This window comes from Nerophis ophidion, linkage group LG11 (genome assembly GCF_033978795.1).
Source record: "Nerophis ophidion isolate RoL-2023_Sa linkage group LG11, RoL_Noph_v1.0, whole genome shotgun sequence".
Taxonomy (NCBI): Eukaryota; Metazoa; Chordata; class Actinopteri; order Syngnathiformes; family Syngnathidae; genus Nerophis; species Nerophis ophidion.
The window spans coordinates 6660252-6674747 of NC_084621.1; the positions used below are offsets into that span (position 1 = coordinate 6660252).

Below are 14496 nucleotides of genomic sequence, written 5' to 3' on the forward strand. Positions count from 1 at the left end.
TTTGAGCTGGAATTTGACCCCCTTAACATGCTTCAAACTAACCAAATTGGGGACACACATCAGGACCACGAAAGTTATGATCTAATCAAAAAACCAAACACCAAAACTCAAAATTGCGCTCTGGCGTCCCCTAGGAAGAAAACACAGACAAAACTGCCTCTAACTGTCATCTTGAGTGTGACAGTTACACTCTCAAATTTAGTCAAACCTATTTTTTGTATTTGTAAACCTTACAAAAACACCTGATTGAAGTAAAACTCACAAAGATATTATTTCAGGCATTTTTAGACATATGGTTAGGTTTTTAATTTTTTTTTATATATAACTTTCATACTTTGTAAAAAAAAACAACTAATTTGTGTGTTTTCAAACCTTAGAAAATAATTGTTCTAGTAAAACTCCCAAATACACATTATTCCAGGCATTATAAGCCATTTTGCACATTTGGTTGTACTAGTTATGTTTAAATAAGTGTCATCTTGAGTGTGACAGTTACACTTTTATTGAGTAAAACCTAGTTTTTGTGTTTGAAAACCTTACAAAAACTCCTGATTCTATCAATCAATCATCAATCAATGTTTATTTATATAGCCCCAAATCACAAATGTCTCAAAGGACTGCACAAATCATTACGACTACAACATCCTCGGAAGAACCCACAAAAGGGCAAGGAAAACTCACACCCAGTGGGCAGGGAGAATTCACATCCAGTGGGACGCCAGTGACAATGCTGACTATGAGAAACCTTGGAGAGGACCTCAGATGTGGGCAACCCCCCCCCTCTAGGGGACCGAAAGCAATGGATGTCGAGCGGGTCTAACATGATACTGTGAAAGTTCAATCCATAGTGGCTCCAAGACAGCAGTGAGAGTCCCGTCCACAGGAAACCATCTCAAGCGGATCAGCAGCGTAGAGATGTCCCCAACCGATACAGGCGAGCGGTCCATCCTGGGTCCCGACGAGCGGTCCATCCTGGGTCTCGACTCTGGACAGTCAGTACTTCATCCATGGTCATCGGACCGGACCCCCTCCACAAGGGAGGGGGGGACACAGGAGAAAGAAAAGAAGCGGCAGATCAACTGGTCTAAAAAGGAGGTCTATTTAAAGGCTAGAGTATACAGATGAGTTTTAAGATGAGACTTAAATGCTTCTACTGAGGTAGCATCTCGAACTGTTACCGGGAGGGCATTCCAGAGTACTGGAGCCCGAACGGAAAACGCTCTATAGCCCGCAGACTTTTTTTGAGCTCTAGGAATCACTAATAAGCCGGAGTCTTTTGAACGCAGATTTCTTGCCGGGACATATGGTACAATACAATCGGCAAGATAGGCTGGAGCTAGACCGTGTAGTATTTTATACGTAAGTAGTAAAACCTTAAAGTCACATCTTAAGTGCACAGGAAGCCAGTGCAGGTGAGCCAGTACAGGTGTAATGTGATCAAACTTTCTTGTTCTTGTCAAAAGTCTAGCAGCCGCATTTTGTACCAACTGTAATCTTTTAATGCTAGACATGGGGAGACCCGAAAATAATACGTTACAGTAATCGAGACGAGACGTAACAAACGCATGGATAATGATCTCGGCGTCTTTAGTAAAAGTCACACTTTTTAAACATACTGCATGTTTGGGTTTGGAGTTATGTTTACTACTGTAACGTATTATTTTCGGGTCTCCCCATGTCTAGCATTAAAAGATTACAGTTGGTACAAAATGCGGCTGCTAGACTTTTGACAAGAACAAGAAAGTTTGATCACATTACACCTGTACTGGCTCACCTGCACTGGCTTCCTGTGCACTTAAGATGTGACTTTAAGGTTTTACTACTTACGTATAAAATACTACACGGTCTAGCTCCATCCTATCTTGCCGATTGTATTGTACCATATGTCCCGGCAAGAAATCTGCGTTCAAAGGACTCCTGCTTGTTAGTGATTCCCAAAGCCCAAAAAAAGTCTGCGGGCTATAGAGCGTTTTCCGTTCAGGCTCCAGTACTCTGGAATGCCCTCCCGGTAACAGTTCGAGATGCTACCTCAGTAGAAGCATTTAAGTCTCATCTTAAAACTCATTTGTATACTGTAGCCTTTAAATAGACTCCCTTTTTAGACCAGTTGATCTGCTGTTTCTTTTCTTTTCCTTCTATGTCCCACTCTCCCCTGTGGAGGGGGTCCGGTCCGATCCGGTGGCCATGTACTGCTTGCCTGTGTATCGGCTGGGGACATCTCTGCGCTGCTGATCCGCCTCGACATCTCTGCGCTGCTGATCCGCCTCCGCTTGGGATGGTTTCCTGCTGGCTCCGCTGTGAACGGGACTCTCGCTGCTGAGTTGGACCCGCTTTGGACTGGACTCTCGCGACTGTGTTGGATCCATTGTGGATTGAACTTTCACAGTATCATGTTAGACCCGCTCGACATCCATTGCTTTCCTCCTCTCTAAGGTTCTCATAGTCATTATTGTCACCGACGTCCCACTGGGTCATTATTGTCACCGATGTCCCACTGGGTGTGAGTTTTCCTTGCCCTTATGTGGGCCTACCGAGGATGTCGTGGTGGTTTGTGCAGCCCTTTGAGACACTAGTGATTTAGGGCTATATAAGTAAACATTGATTGATGATTGATTGATATTTAGTAGGACAGTTACAGTGTCATATTGATTTAAGATAACAGCCATTTATTTCAGGATCCTCGCGATGCATCAAATATTTTGTCATTTTTGCTACCCGGTAGCTGTAATAGCTGCCTCAGAAGGTGTTTAAGAGCAGTTTAGGACAAAAAAAGATCTTTCCTTTGTCTCCCTCCACAGAGCAAGCTCCACATGGAAGGCTTCCGCAGCCTGAAGGAAGGCGAAGCGGTGGAGTTTACCTTCAAGAAGTCCTCCAAGGGTCTGGAGTCTCAGTGGGTCACCGGTCCCGGCGGCGTCCACTGTGTGGGCAGCGAGCGCCGACCCAAAGGCAAGAAAGTCCAGAAGCGACGCTCGAAAGGAGATCGGTAAGCGACCTAGCGATCGGAAAGGTATTTTTATTACCCGTTTTATTGCTCTGTCCGCATTTTTTTTTTTTTTCACCCCACGCATACCTGAAGGTTTGACCTTGTTGAACTAAGTCTGCTAATTTTGTCAACTCAGACATGGAAGAAGACTCCAAGTCCCGTGCCTACGAACAGGAATTTGGGTTTCTATCGGTTCTTTTTGGCGACATCCATGGGTCGTACTTTAGCGAACTTTGCCCAAATAATTCCAAAATCGGAGTCAGGAACAACTAGTCTGAGAGATGAGGATACTGATAATGAATATGATGATGAATGCAAATTGTAGAGCAGAGGTTGTCTAACTTTCTGGACTAATTACCACCATAACGGTGCATCAGAGCCAGAACTAAAGGGCTCAGAGGCAGCTTCTTTCCCAGAGCTGTCACCATCTTCAACTCGAACTTATAATAAACAATAAACTACATCTTAGCCTAATAATACTTTACTGTGCAATATTACCCTTGGAGTGCAATACATCCGACACTGATTCGCTATTTATTACTCCAGTACTCTTGCTCTGTATATTGTCCAGTATTTTGTATATTTGCTTATTATTTTTATTGGATAGTAGTCTGTTTATTTAATTTCTTATTTTTATTTTCTTTATTACCTATTGTACAATTTATTTTTATCCCATATTTGTTCCCACTACGCACCTTAAGTTGGAGTCCTTAATCTCGTTCTATGCAAATATAATGACAATGAAGTCCATTCTATTCCAATGGCCAACATTAAAATACAGTAGCGTAGTAGGCCTAAGGCGGGCATCTGCAACCTGCGGCTCTTTAACGCCGCCCTGGAGCTTTTTAAAAACTGTATGAAAACAGAAAAAGATTGGGGAAAAGATATTTCTTTTATTAGATTTTCAGTAGGAGGACAGCGTGACACAAAACTCCCTAATTGTTAGAAATCCCACTGTTTATATTAAACATGATTCTCTGAGAGCGCTGTTTTGTCCTACTACTTTTGGCGGTCCTTGAACTCGCCATAGTTTGTTTACATGTCTAACATTCTTCAACGATGCCAGAGAAAGACATATTTTTTGCCACTCAATCTTTGTTTCATTTTGTCGACCAAACCTTTTATACTTTGTTGGTGTTATTGACTTGTATTGAGTGTTTATCGGGCATATTTGGTCAGTGCATGACTGCAAGCGAATCGATGCTAACATGCTATTTAGGCTAGCTGGATGTACATATTGCATCATTATGCCTCACTAGTAGGTATATTGGAGTTAATTTAATTCCTTTACTTATGTCCTCTGTGTATTTAATTAATTGACATATTATCTGTGTGTAATATTGGCTGCATGTCTGATAGTTGTTGTGCACCGTGTTGTTCCAGACCACAGCAAACGTAACCCAGCTTGCAAAGATTGTTATAATTCCATTAGAAGAAGACATCTTACCGTTTACTTTAAGTTGGACACAAACATTTATAACTTTGGCCAATCTAAGTCAGTCACTTAGAGCAGTTATCTCACCCTCTGAGAAGTCTGCGTTTTAATAATATTCTCCAATGTTGTAAAAATGTATAGAATACATTTTACATTTCAACATATCTGTCAGCAACACGTGGTCATTTTGATAGTAGGCTAATATAGACACTTATATCATGTGTCCACTTCATTATATCACTTTGAATTTTTTGCGGCTCCAGACAGATTTTTTTTTTTTTTTAATTTTTGTCCAATATGGCTCTTTCATCATTTTGGCCTAAAGGAGAGAAGTTGTGTAACAAGTAGTGTTGTCCCGATACCAATATTTTGGAACTTTTCTAAATGAAGGGAGCCACAAAAAATGTCATTAGTGGCTTCATTTGAACAAAAGATCTTATGGTACATGAAACATGTTTATTATTGTAATTGTGTCCTTCAATAAAATAGAAAACATACTAGACAACTCGTCTTTTAGTAGTAAGTAAAGAAACAAAGACTCCTAATTTAGCTGCTGACATATGCAGTAACATGTTATTTCACATTCTATTATTTTATTAAAATTAAGGACAAGCTGTAGAAAATGAATTATGAATCTACTTGTTCATTTACTGTTGATATCTGCTTATTTTCTCTTAACATGTTCTATCCAAACTTCTGTTCAAATGTAATAATCACTTCTTTGATAGTTGACATTAGTTTTGGATGATACCACACTTTTAGGTATCAATCCGATACCAAGTAGTTACAGGATCATACATTGGTCATATTCAAAGTGTCCAGGGACGTAGTCCCCAAGTTTATAAACATGCATTTTTAAAAAACGAAAGATAAAAAATAAGGATGTAATCATAGTGTCGACTAGATACCAATGAATCATATTCGGTACTATACCGCCTCTAAAAAGTGCCGGTCCCCTACCCCCGTCGTCGTCGTCATCACGTCGTGTCATTGCTGGTTTTACGAGAAGAGGAGCATGTTCGGCAGCGCACAATGTAAACAGACGCCATGGGTGGATCTACGCCTGACAAATTTAGAGAAAAAATGTGTCCGGGGGCTAATATCTGACTTTTAGGAACACTAACATAAAACCTCACAATGACAGATATCAAGGTAAAAACGTTATGAAAGACCACCTTAAACAGAATGGAATTTTCCATTTTTTTTACTGAATGAGACACCCAGAATGTACATGAAAATAATGTGGGATTTACAATATTAACTATGAACGATAAAACACTGAATATTGACGACATGTGACATCAACAGATTTTACAATCAAGCGAAACGCAACAAAAATGCAACAAATGGTGAAATATGAACACAAAGGGTTAAAAACCACCTACAATCTGATATATCTATATCACTAAGCTTTAAAAATCTCCTGACTACCACATTTCAGGCTGGCCGCTCTGTGGAAACACTCCTCAGCCGCACTGCTTGGTGCCTCCTCGGTTACCATAGTAACTAATTACATTACCGGAGTAACTAATTAGATTACCATTGTAACTAGTATATCATGGAAAAGCGCAGATTCCAACCATTGAAATACTTTGTATAGTTGAATCAGTTTTTACTTATATAGCCCAGAATCACGATTGATTGATTGATTGATCGATTGATTGATCATGCAAAAGTGCAGATTCCAACCATTGAAATACTTTGTATAGTTCAATCAATCAATGTTTACTTATATAGCCCAGAATCACGATTGATTGATTGATTGATCATGCAAAGGATCATATTCCAAGCATTGAAATACTTTATAGTTCAATCAATCAGTTTTTACTTATATAACCCAGACTCATGATTGATTGATTGATTGATCGATTGATCATGCAAAAGCGCAGATTCCAACCATTGAAATACTTTGTATAGTTCAATCAATCAATGTTTACTTATATAGCCCAGAATCTTGATTGATTGATTGATTGATTGATCGATCGATTGATTGATTGATTGATCGATTGATTGATCATGCAAAAGCGCAGATTCCAACCATTGAAATACTTTGTATAGTTCAATCAATCAATGTTTACTTATATAGCCCAGAATCACGATTGATTGATTGATTGATTGATTGATTGATCGATCGATTGATTGATTGATTGATCGATTGATTGATCATGCAAAAGCGCAGATTCCAACCATTGAAATACTTTGTATAGTTCAATCAATCAATGTTTACTTATATAGCCCAGAATCACGATTGATTGATTGATTGATTGATTGATTGATTGATTGATTGATTGATTGATTGATTGATCATGCAAAAGCGCAGATTCCAACCATTGAAATACTTTGTATAGTTCAATCAATGTTTACTGATATAGCCCTAAATCACGATTGATTGATGGATCACGCAAAAGCACATATTCCAACCAGTGAAATACTTTATAGTTCAATCAATCAGTTTTTACTTATATAGCCCAGTATCACGATTGATTGATTGATCGATTGATTGATCATGCAAAAGTGCAGATTCCAACCATTGAAATACTTTGTATAGTTCAATCAATCAATGTTTACTTATATAGCCCTAAATCATGATTGATTGATTGATTGATCATGCAAAAGCGCATATTCCAACCATTGAAATACTTTGTATAGTTCAATCAATCAATGTTTACTTATATAGCCCAGAATCACGATTGATTGATTGATTGATCATGCAAAGGCTCATATTCCAAGCATTGAAATACTTAGTACAGTTGAAGACTTAGGGTCATTAGAAAAGATGACAGCACATCATAAATGGCAGCTAGAGTTTCCATCTTGAAGATCTAACATTTTTTTGGGGAATATCCGGCGGGCCAGATTGAAAAGCTTAACGGATGCGGCCCCCGGGCCTTAACTTTCTCAGGTCTGATTTGGAAAGTCAATAAAAAAATCAAATCTGTGTCATTTAACGGCAAAAAAATTTTTTTTTTAAATAGATTCGGTGTAAACGGAGCTTTTCTTGCGTTGTCCCGCCTCCAATGTTGCAAACCCCCACCTTAAGCAAGCTCGCAAAGGTCAGATCAGCGGGCTTGACGTGTGACCTGGATCAATAACTGTTTAAAATCTGCAAGCTTACCCCCCCCAACCCCCCCGGTGGATTTACACCCACTGCCGGTCCTCCCGGTCCACCAAAACCTGGCAAGTTTCACCCAGAAATAACTTTGAACAGCATTGTCACTTTTTTGTTGGCATATTGGATGTCACGTCTCCCAGGCTCGGTCTTCTACGCTTTTGGCTCCATTCTTGGAATATCATTAAGGCGCGGCGGTGGGGTTAGAGGTGTGTCACCTTCACCCCACTGTCACTTGTGATTAGAAGCAGGGAGTAGTGGCTGTGAGAAAGGGGATCATTACGGCTTCAAAGAGTCCTGCGAGGCCTGCTTGCGGCTCAATAACTCTCCCTGGACGCCGCTAATCCATTGATAAGATATAGTTCCGCCTCCAGCCTGCGTCGCCATGCAACCTTCCGCGCTTTTCTCCGCTGCGCCCACGCCGGTGTCGTCTCCCTTTCCGACCATTAGGGCCCCCTTTTTTTTTTTAAGGATCTATTTGGTAGCGGGAAGAAACCGCTGTCCGTTTAATTGATAGCAGATGCGAGAGGCAAGGCGAGCTGGGTGAAAGGTCAGGGTTTCCCTGGCAACGGTGCACGAGTGGTGCGACGGCGGGGTGCTTGGGGATGGGTTAAAGAACCGAGGTTGGAGGGGTCAGGGTTCAGAGGTCATTGCTGCCGCCCTCTCGGACAAAGGACCACTTCCCTTCGGCTCACTCCCGCCCGTCCCCTGATGGACGCCGATTCAGGGAGGTTCCGTGACGTGATGGGTCGGACACCCGCGCCATCCCAACGGGCGCCGCCACAAAGCAGCGCTGACCCCTGGGCGGCCACACCCACCCCACCCTCCAGCCCCCATGCCTGCACAATGCTCATCTGTTTGTTGGGTGGGTGGCAAAGGGTGTCCCTTAGTGGCACACCGGGACCACCGCCCATCTGTCTTGTAGGCACCAACACCTCGCTCTAGCGTTTTTGGAGAACACTTGACTGCGCTCAGGGTTTGGACCTCGGGTTCAATGCCAGTAACCATCTCACACTTGATGCCACTTTAAGGCGCAAACTGAAAACTAAACATTTCATCTGCCTACTTTATTGGCAGCTTTTAGTGTTTTAGAAATGTAAGAAGTCGTTGAAGTCCATCAGTTGAGTTTCTCCATTGAGCGTGCGTGGGATGACCTGAAATGAACCCCCCACCCCCACCCCTCCCCTTCCCCCGCGAGACGTACAGTCCTGATCCAATGTCGCCCTCTAGCGACACACAGCTGCAAGTTCAACATACTGTCAAACTGTCTTTGTCAGGCATATTAAAGGGGAGGCAAAGTAATAATAGAATGATACACAATGCGGAGAATTCATGAAAAAGTGTCACTTTTAGTGTCGAATTTATAGGAATATAAAAATAAGGATATTACAAGAATACAATTGTTTTATTAGAAAAAAATGTAAGTGAGAAAAATGTTGACTTAAATTTTGAGTTTGAGGTAAACACTTTTCTTTCTAAAGTTTATTTTTATCAAACGATTTCATATCATATTTAACCAGATTAAGAATATTACCAACATTTTACACATTTTAGCACAAGTGCATTTTAATTGTAGATAATAGTACTACATAAGTCACATTTTTATAAATGTATATTTAAATTTATCATATTGATATAGAAAATCATTTTTTTAAATTGAAATAATGTTTAAAAAAAGTGTACTATTAATTATATATATATATTTAATAGTACCATTTTTAAAAACATATATATGAACATTGTTCTTATTAATTCACTGCCATGAGGTTACCAATTATATATATATATTAGGGATGCACCGATTAATCGGTAACCGAATATATTCGGCCGAATATGGCAAAAAAAGCCACATTCGGCCTTCGGTGGAATGAGTTAAAAACAAGGCCAAATAGTGGCGTGTGACGCAATTTTTTGACGCGGTGATGCAATCAACCAACGTGCGGTGACGTTGGGATATGTTGTGTACCTGTATAAGTGTATGAGGTTACAAGCACACACTTATTGAGATTTAGTGGGGCCTCTGTTTACATTATTAGCCTGTTGTGTAGGCTACCTGTATAAGTGTATGAGGTTACAAGCACACACTTAATTGAGATTTACTTGAGCCTTCTGTTTACATTATTAGCATATCTACTGTGGCTAAGCAGACTTTTGCCAAAAGGACAATAATTCATTTGTTGTGGGTTTATCCACTTTAATGCACTTTATTTTTTTTTGGAATGCATGTTTTGTTTGAAGGCCTAATATAAATGAAAAATGTTGTGCTTTTTTTGAAAAACAAAGGCTTCTGGAATATTAAAAAAATGTCAATATTCAATAAAAAATTACTTTATTTGAAAAACATGTCTAAATATTTATTCTAGGCTATTTGTGCAATATTTAAAAAATTGTGAAAAACTGCATTCGGTATTCGGCCTTCGGCTAAGTGTTTAAATTTTATTCGGCTTCGGCCACAAATTTTCATTTCGGTGCATCCCTAATATATAGTCAAGCCAGGTCTGCCATTGAAATGGAGGCAACTAATACTTACCTACAAATTGCAAAATAAAAAAATATTGTAGTTTTTTTTTTTTTCAACCAAAAATGACAGTTCTAAATTTCCTTTATCTCCCATTGTTCTTATTAATTTACTGCCAGGAGGTTACCAATTATTTGTGTGTGTGTGTGTGTGTGTGTGTGTGTGTGTGTGTGTTTGAGGACTATTATTGACACCTTGTGGCCATGGGAAATGCTGCGCGTCATTAGTTTGGCACTTCCGGTTTAGTTTGTACACTTCCGGTTTAGTTTGTACACTTCCGGTTTACGACGTTAGTTTAATTGATAAAAATGAGAAGTAGACTATTTGTGTTAACTCTTACAAGCCTTGGAAAAGATAAGTCTGTAAGTAAACTGTCTAACTTCTTTATGTAACTCAATACTAAGGTGGAAAGTAGCTAAATTTGATAGTAAGATGTGTATTGAAAAAATTATTTTTGTGCACTATTTTAATGAATGTTTGAGGATTTAAAATGGCTGCCGGTCGCATATTTCCACCATGGAAGTGGTTTCAACACAGCAGTATTTGTTTGGTGGTGATGCTGCTTATTTGTGTGAAGCTATTGTTTACATATTGTGTATTACATTTCAGTATGTTAATTGAATCATATAGCTTATACATTGTCATTGTGTGTATTTCAGTTTAATAATAATACAAAATAAAAGTCCAGTGCGAAACAAAGCAAGATCAACAGCAATAAAAAGCTTAAATGGATTCATCTGCTTTGGAACTTTATTAGAACGTCCTGGATTGGTTGTTAGCTGTCTGCTAAGCTGTATAACCTCAATATATATAGTGAGGGCATAATAATATATATATACATTATTTATATATATATATAGTATGTATATAAAAAAATCTATATTCTGGATGTTGTTGATAAATGGCTTTCGCTTTGCGTAGTCGAGCTTTAACTTGCACGTACAGATGTAGTGACAAACTGTATTTAGTGACAGTGGTTTTCTGAAGTTTTCCCGAGCTCATGTGGTGATATCCTTTAGAGATTGATGTCGGTTTTTTGATACAGTGCCGTCTGAGGGATCGAAGGTCACGGTCATTCAATGTTGGTTTCCGGCCATGCCGCTTACGTGGAGTAATTCCTCCAGATTCTCTGAACCTTTTGATGATATTATGGAGCGTAGATGTTGAAATCCCTTAATTTTTTGCAATTGCACTTTGAGAAAGGTTGTTCTTAAACTGTTTGACTATTTGCTCACGCAGTTGTGGACAAAGGGGTGTACCTCGCCCCATCCTTTCTTGTGAAAGACTGAGCATTTTTTGGGAAGCTGTTTTTATAGCCAATCATGGCACCCACCTGTTCCCAATTAGCCTGCACACCTGTGGGATGTTCCAAATAAGTGTTTGATGAGCATTCCTCAACTTTATCAGTATTTATTGCCACCTTTCCCAACTTCTTTGTCACATGTTGCTGGCATCAAATTCTAAAGTTAATGATTATTTGCACACAAAAAAATGTTGACAGTTTGAACATTAAATATGTTGTCTTTGTAGCATATTCAACTGAATATGGCTTGAAAAGGATTTGCAAATCATTGTATTCTGTTTATATTTACATCTAACACAATTTCCCAACTCGTATGGAAACTGGGTTTGCATGTTGACCACATTAACCTTGGCAATGGACCCTGTGTGTACATGTATGTTAAGCCACTGTTTTCAAATGTTTGCTAAATAAATAACCAAAAAATGTATATTTTGTTGTTTTCTTACTGTATCCAAAATGAACCGGACCGTGACCTCTAAACTGATATTTTTGTACTTAAAATACAATAAATTGAAATCTTCAATTTTCTCAATAATCCCTTTTTCTTGCTTCGTTGTTATTGAGCACAAAAGTACGTATAATTATCTCCTGTTAAACAGCAATAATATTTCAATATAACGAGGAAAACATTCCCTGGACTGCGCCTGAACCCTCTGCGTCCTTGCAGGTGCTACAACTGCGGCGGCCTGGACCACCACGCCAAGGAGTGCAAGTTGCCCCCCCAGCCCAAGAAGTGCCACTTCTGCCAGAGCGTGGATCACATGGTGGCCAGCTGTCCCATCAAAGCTCAGCAGTCTTCGCCGGGCTCTCAGGGAAAGCCCTCGTCCTTGAAGGGGGACGAGGAGGCGGAGGAGGACCACGCACCTTCCTCTGCTGCGACTCCACCGCCGCCGCCTCCTGAGGAGCCCTCTGATTAGGTGGGGTAGGTGATGTCGGGGGCGGGGTACGGGTAGCACAGTTGCCAATCAAACTGCTTTACTGTAAGGTCGGCCGCCGCCTCCTTCTTTTTTGGAACTACCTCAGGTTGACAAATGTTCCCAATAAGAATGTCAATTTTTTTTTTTGTTTCTTTTTTGTTCCGACTCTTTTCTGTTATTGATCACACTCAGGAACACTGCGGTTTTATTGCACTCTTTGAGGAAGAGGATCTTCATTATCCTAATATACAATCTGCTGTGTGCTGCTCTACCTCCATTTTTTTGTTTTGTTTTTTTTGAACTCGGGTCATTTCATCGCACACTTTAGCTGCCTTATGACCAGAGATGTGATAGTGGGGGGGGGGGCAGTATTACCTCGATGCTTCTATCGCAGTCGGCCACGTTGAATGTCAAGATCGGAGCTTCTTCAGCTTTTGATCGCCCTTTTTTTTTTTGCTTTTAAATCATGGCAGCGTACGCTATCAGACACGTATCAGTACTAATCATCTCAACCACGCCAAAAAAAAAAAAAATGTAACCGGACGCTAAAGCTAGCACAAATCCCTGGCGCTCCTCGAAAAGACGGATGTCTGTTTTTTTTTTTGTTCCCCCCCCCCTTCTTTCTCTCCTCTCTTGGAGATGTAGTTATGGAAACCCCCTCAGGAGCAGCCTGTAGACCTCGCTCGCTAATCGGCGTCAATACTCCCGTTTTACAGGAGACTGCCACGCCCAATTAATATATACTGTATGTACATTTTTTTTTTTTTTTTTGTAAGGAGAAATCAATTATTTATTTTGATCCAAGATGTGCTGCAGTTTCTCAGGAATCATGAAAGATTTTTTGTCCTGGGGAGTCCCTAGCAGTCGACCTTAGGGAGGGGGTGACCGGTGCAGCGCAGGGGTGTCCGAAGCTCGGCTTGATGCTTATTGGCATTTTATAAAAGTTTTATGTATTACACAAGTTTGCTTTGTCACCTATCACAGTGTGCGGCCCTCCGGTGCTAAACTTTGGACACCCCTGTTTTACACGATTAGGGCTAAATGTAGTGCACTACTTAGTCCAGCAGAGGCACTCTTCATACCGTCTCCGCTATAGTTTGCGGTCCGTTTAGCGAAATGGCACAGAAACCTTAGTTTAAATAATCGAATATTTTCTTGTCCCACCGAGGGCCGAGCACGGACAAAGAAGCATTCTTTGCTACGTTTAAACCAATCCAATGTAGGACAAGCGGAGATAGATCTTGGCTTTGTGTTATAGGTGACGAAGCAAATTAGTGTAATATATCATCTTAAAAGAAAATGTACTTTATTTCTACAATAGGCGGAGCACTAAAAGAACTTCCCCAGTGCCGCACTTTGGACACACTTGTAGTCCATCAAGGGAATGACGTCAAATCCCTTGTATTATAAGCATCGTATATTTTTTTTTTTTGGGGGGGGGGGGTTAATTTCCTATTTTTAATGCTTCTATCTATGCCAAAAAAAAAAAATCATGCGTAAGATGCATTCATTTCTTCAGGTAAACCTTTTTATACAGTGTATATTTTCACTTTTAATACTGCGCTCGTCTCTCAGGAAAATGGTTAAAAAAAAAAAACTCAGGGAATGTTTTTGCTTTGTTTAGTTTTTTGTGTGTGTGCAGCCATTTCTCTCCTACTCACCGCGCCATGAAAGCAAATGTTCCACTATTGTTTTGTTCCTCTATAGTGATGCTCGTTGGGGATGTAGTAGAATGTGAAGGGGATGCGGGGTGGTGCTGAAAGTGGTGAAGTCGTCTTTCTCGAAACATGGCCGACGCTTGGTGTTCCAGACTATCAATGCTTATGACAAATAGAATGTCCACACACACACACACACACACACACACACACACACACACACACACACTGCACAATGTGAAGGAAAGGTGCTCAGTTGACTTAGTTGTATCGTGATGTTTGCTCTCCGATGGCATTGTGATGTTTTTGTGATTCTATGCTCCTATAAGATTCTCAGGGTATTTTTTTTCTTTTTGATGAATTCATCTTTGTGACCCATCAGCCATTTCATTACTTTTTTGGGGGGGTTTTGTGTGGTGTTTCATCAAGGGAATGGCCACCCCTAAAAATGACAGATTCCACTGACCGTATGGATGTTAATTGTCATAAAAAGATGATCTTGACCCTCTCAGGCGATGAATGGCCAGTTTTGTCAAAGTTTCTCAAGTATTACTGCCATGATGTTTCTACATG

General features: G+C 40.1%; 1 protein-coding gene across 1 annotated transcript in view; it reads left to right on the top strand.

The window, feature by feature from the left end:
- The window catches only part of lin28aa (lin-28 homolog Aa), a 41431-nt gene that overhangs the window by 26899 nt on the left and 36 nt on the right, over nt 1-14496 (top strand). The window contains exons 3-4 of the mRNA XM_061914996.1: nt 2799-2983; nt 12016-14496. The exon at nt 12016-14496 is cut by the window's right edge and continues 36 nt beyond it. Of these exons, the coding sequence (XP_061770980.1) occupies nt 2799-2983; nt 12016-12265 (435 nt within the window). The 3' untranslated portion in view covers nt 12266-14496. The remainder of the gene's footprint in view (nt 1-2798; nt 2984-12015) is intronic.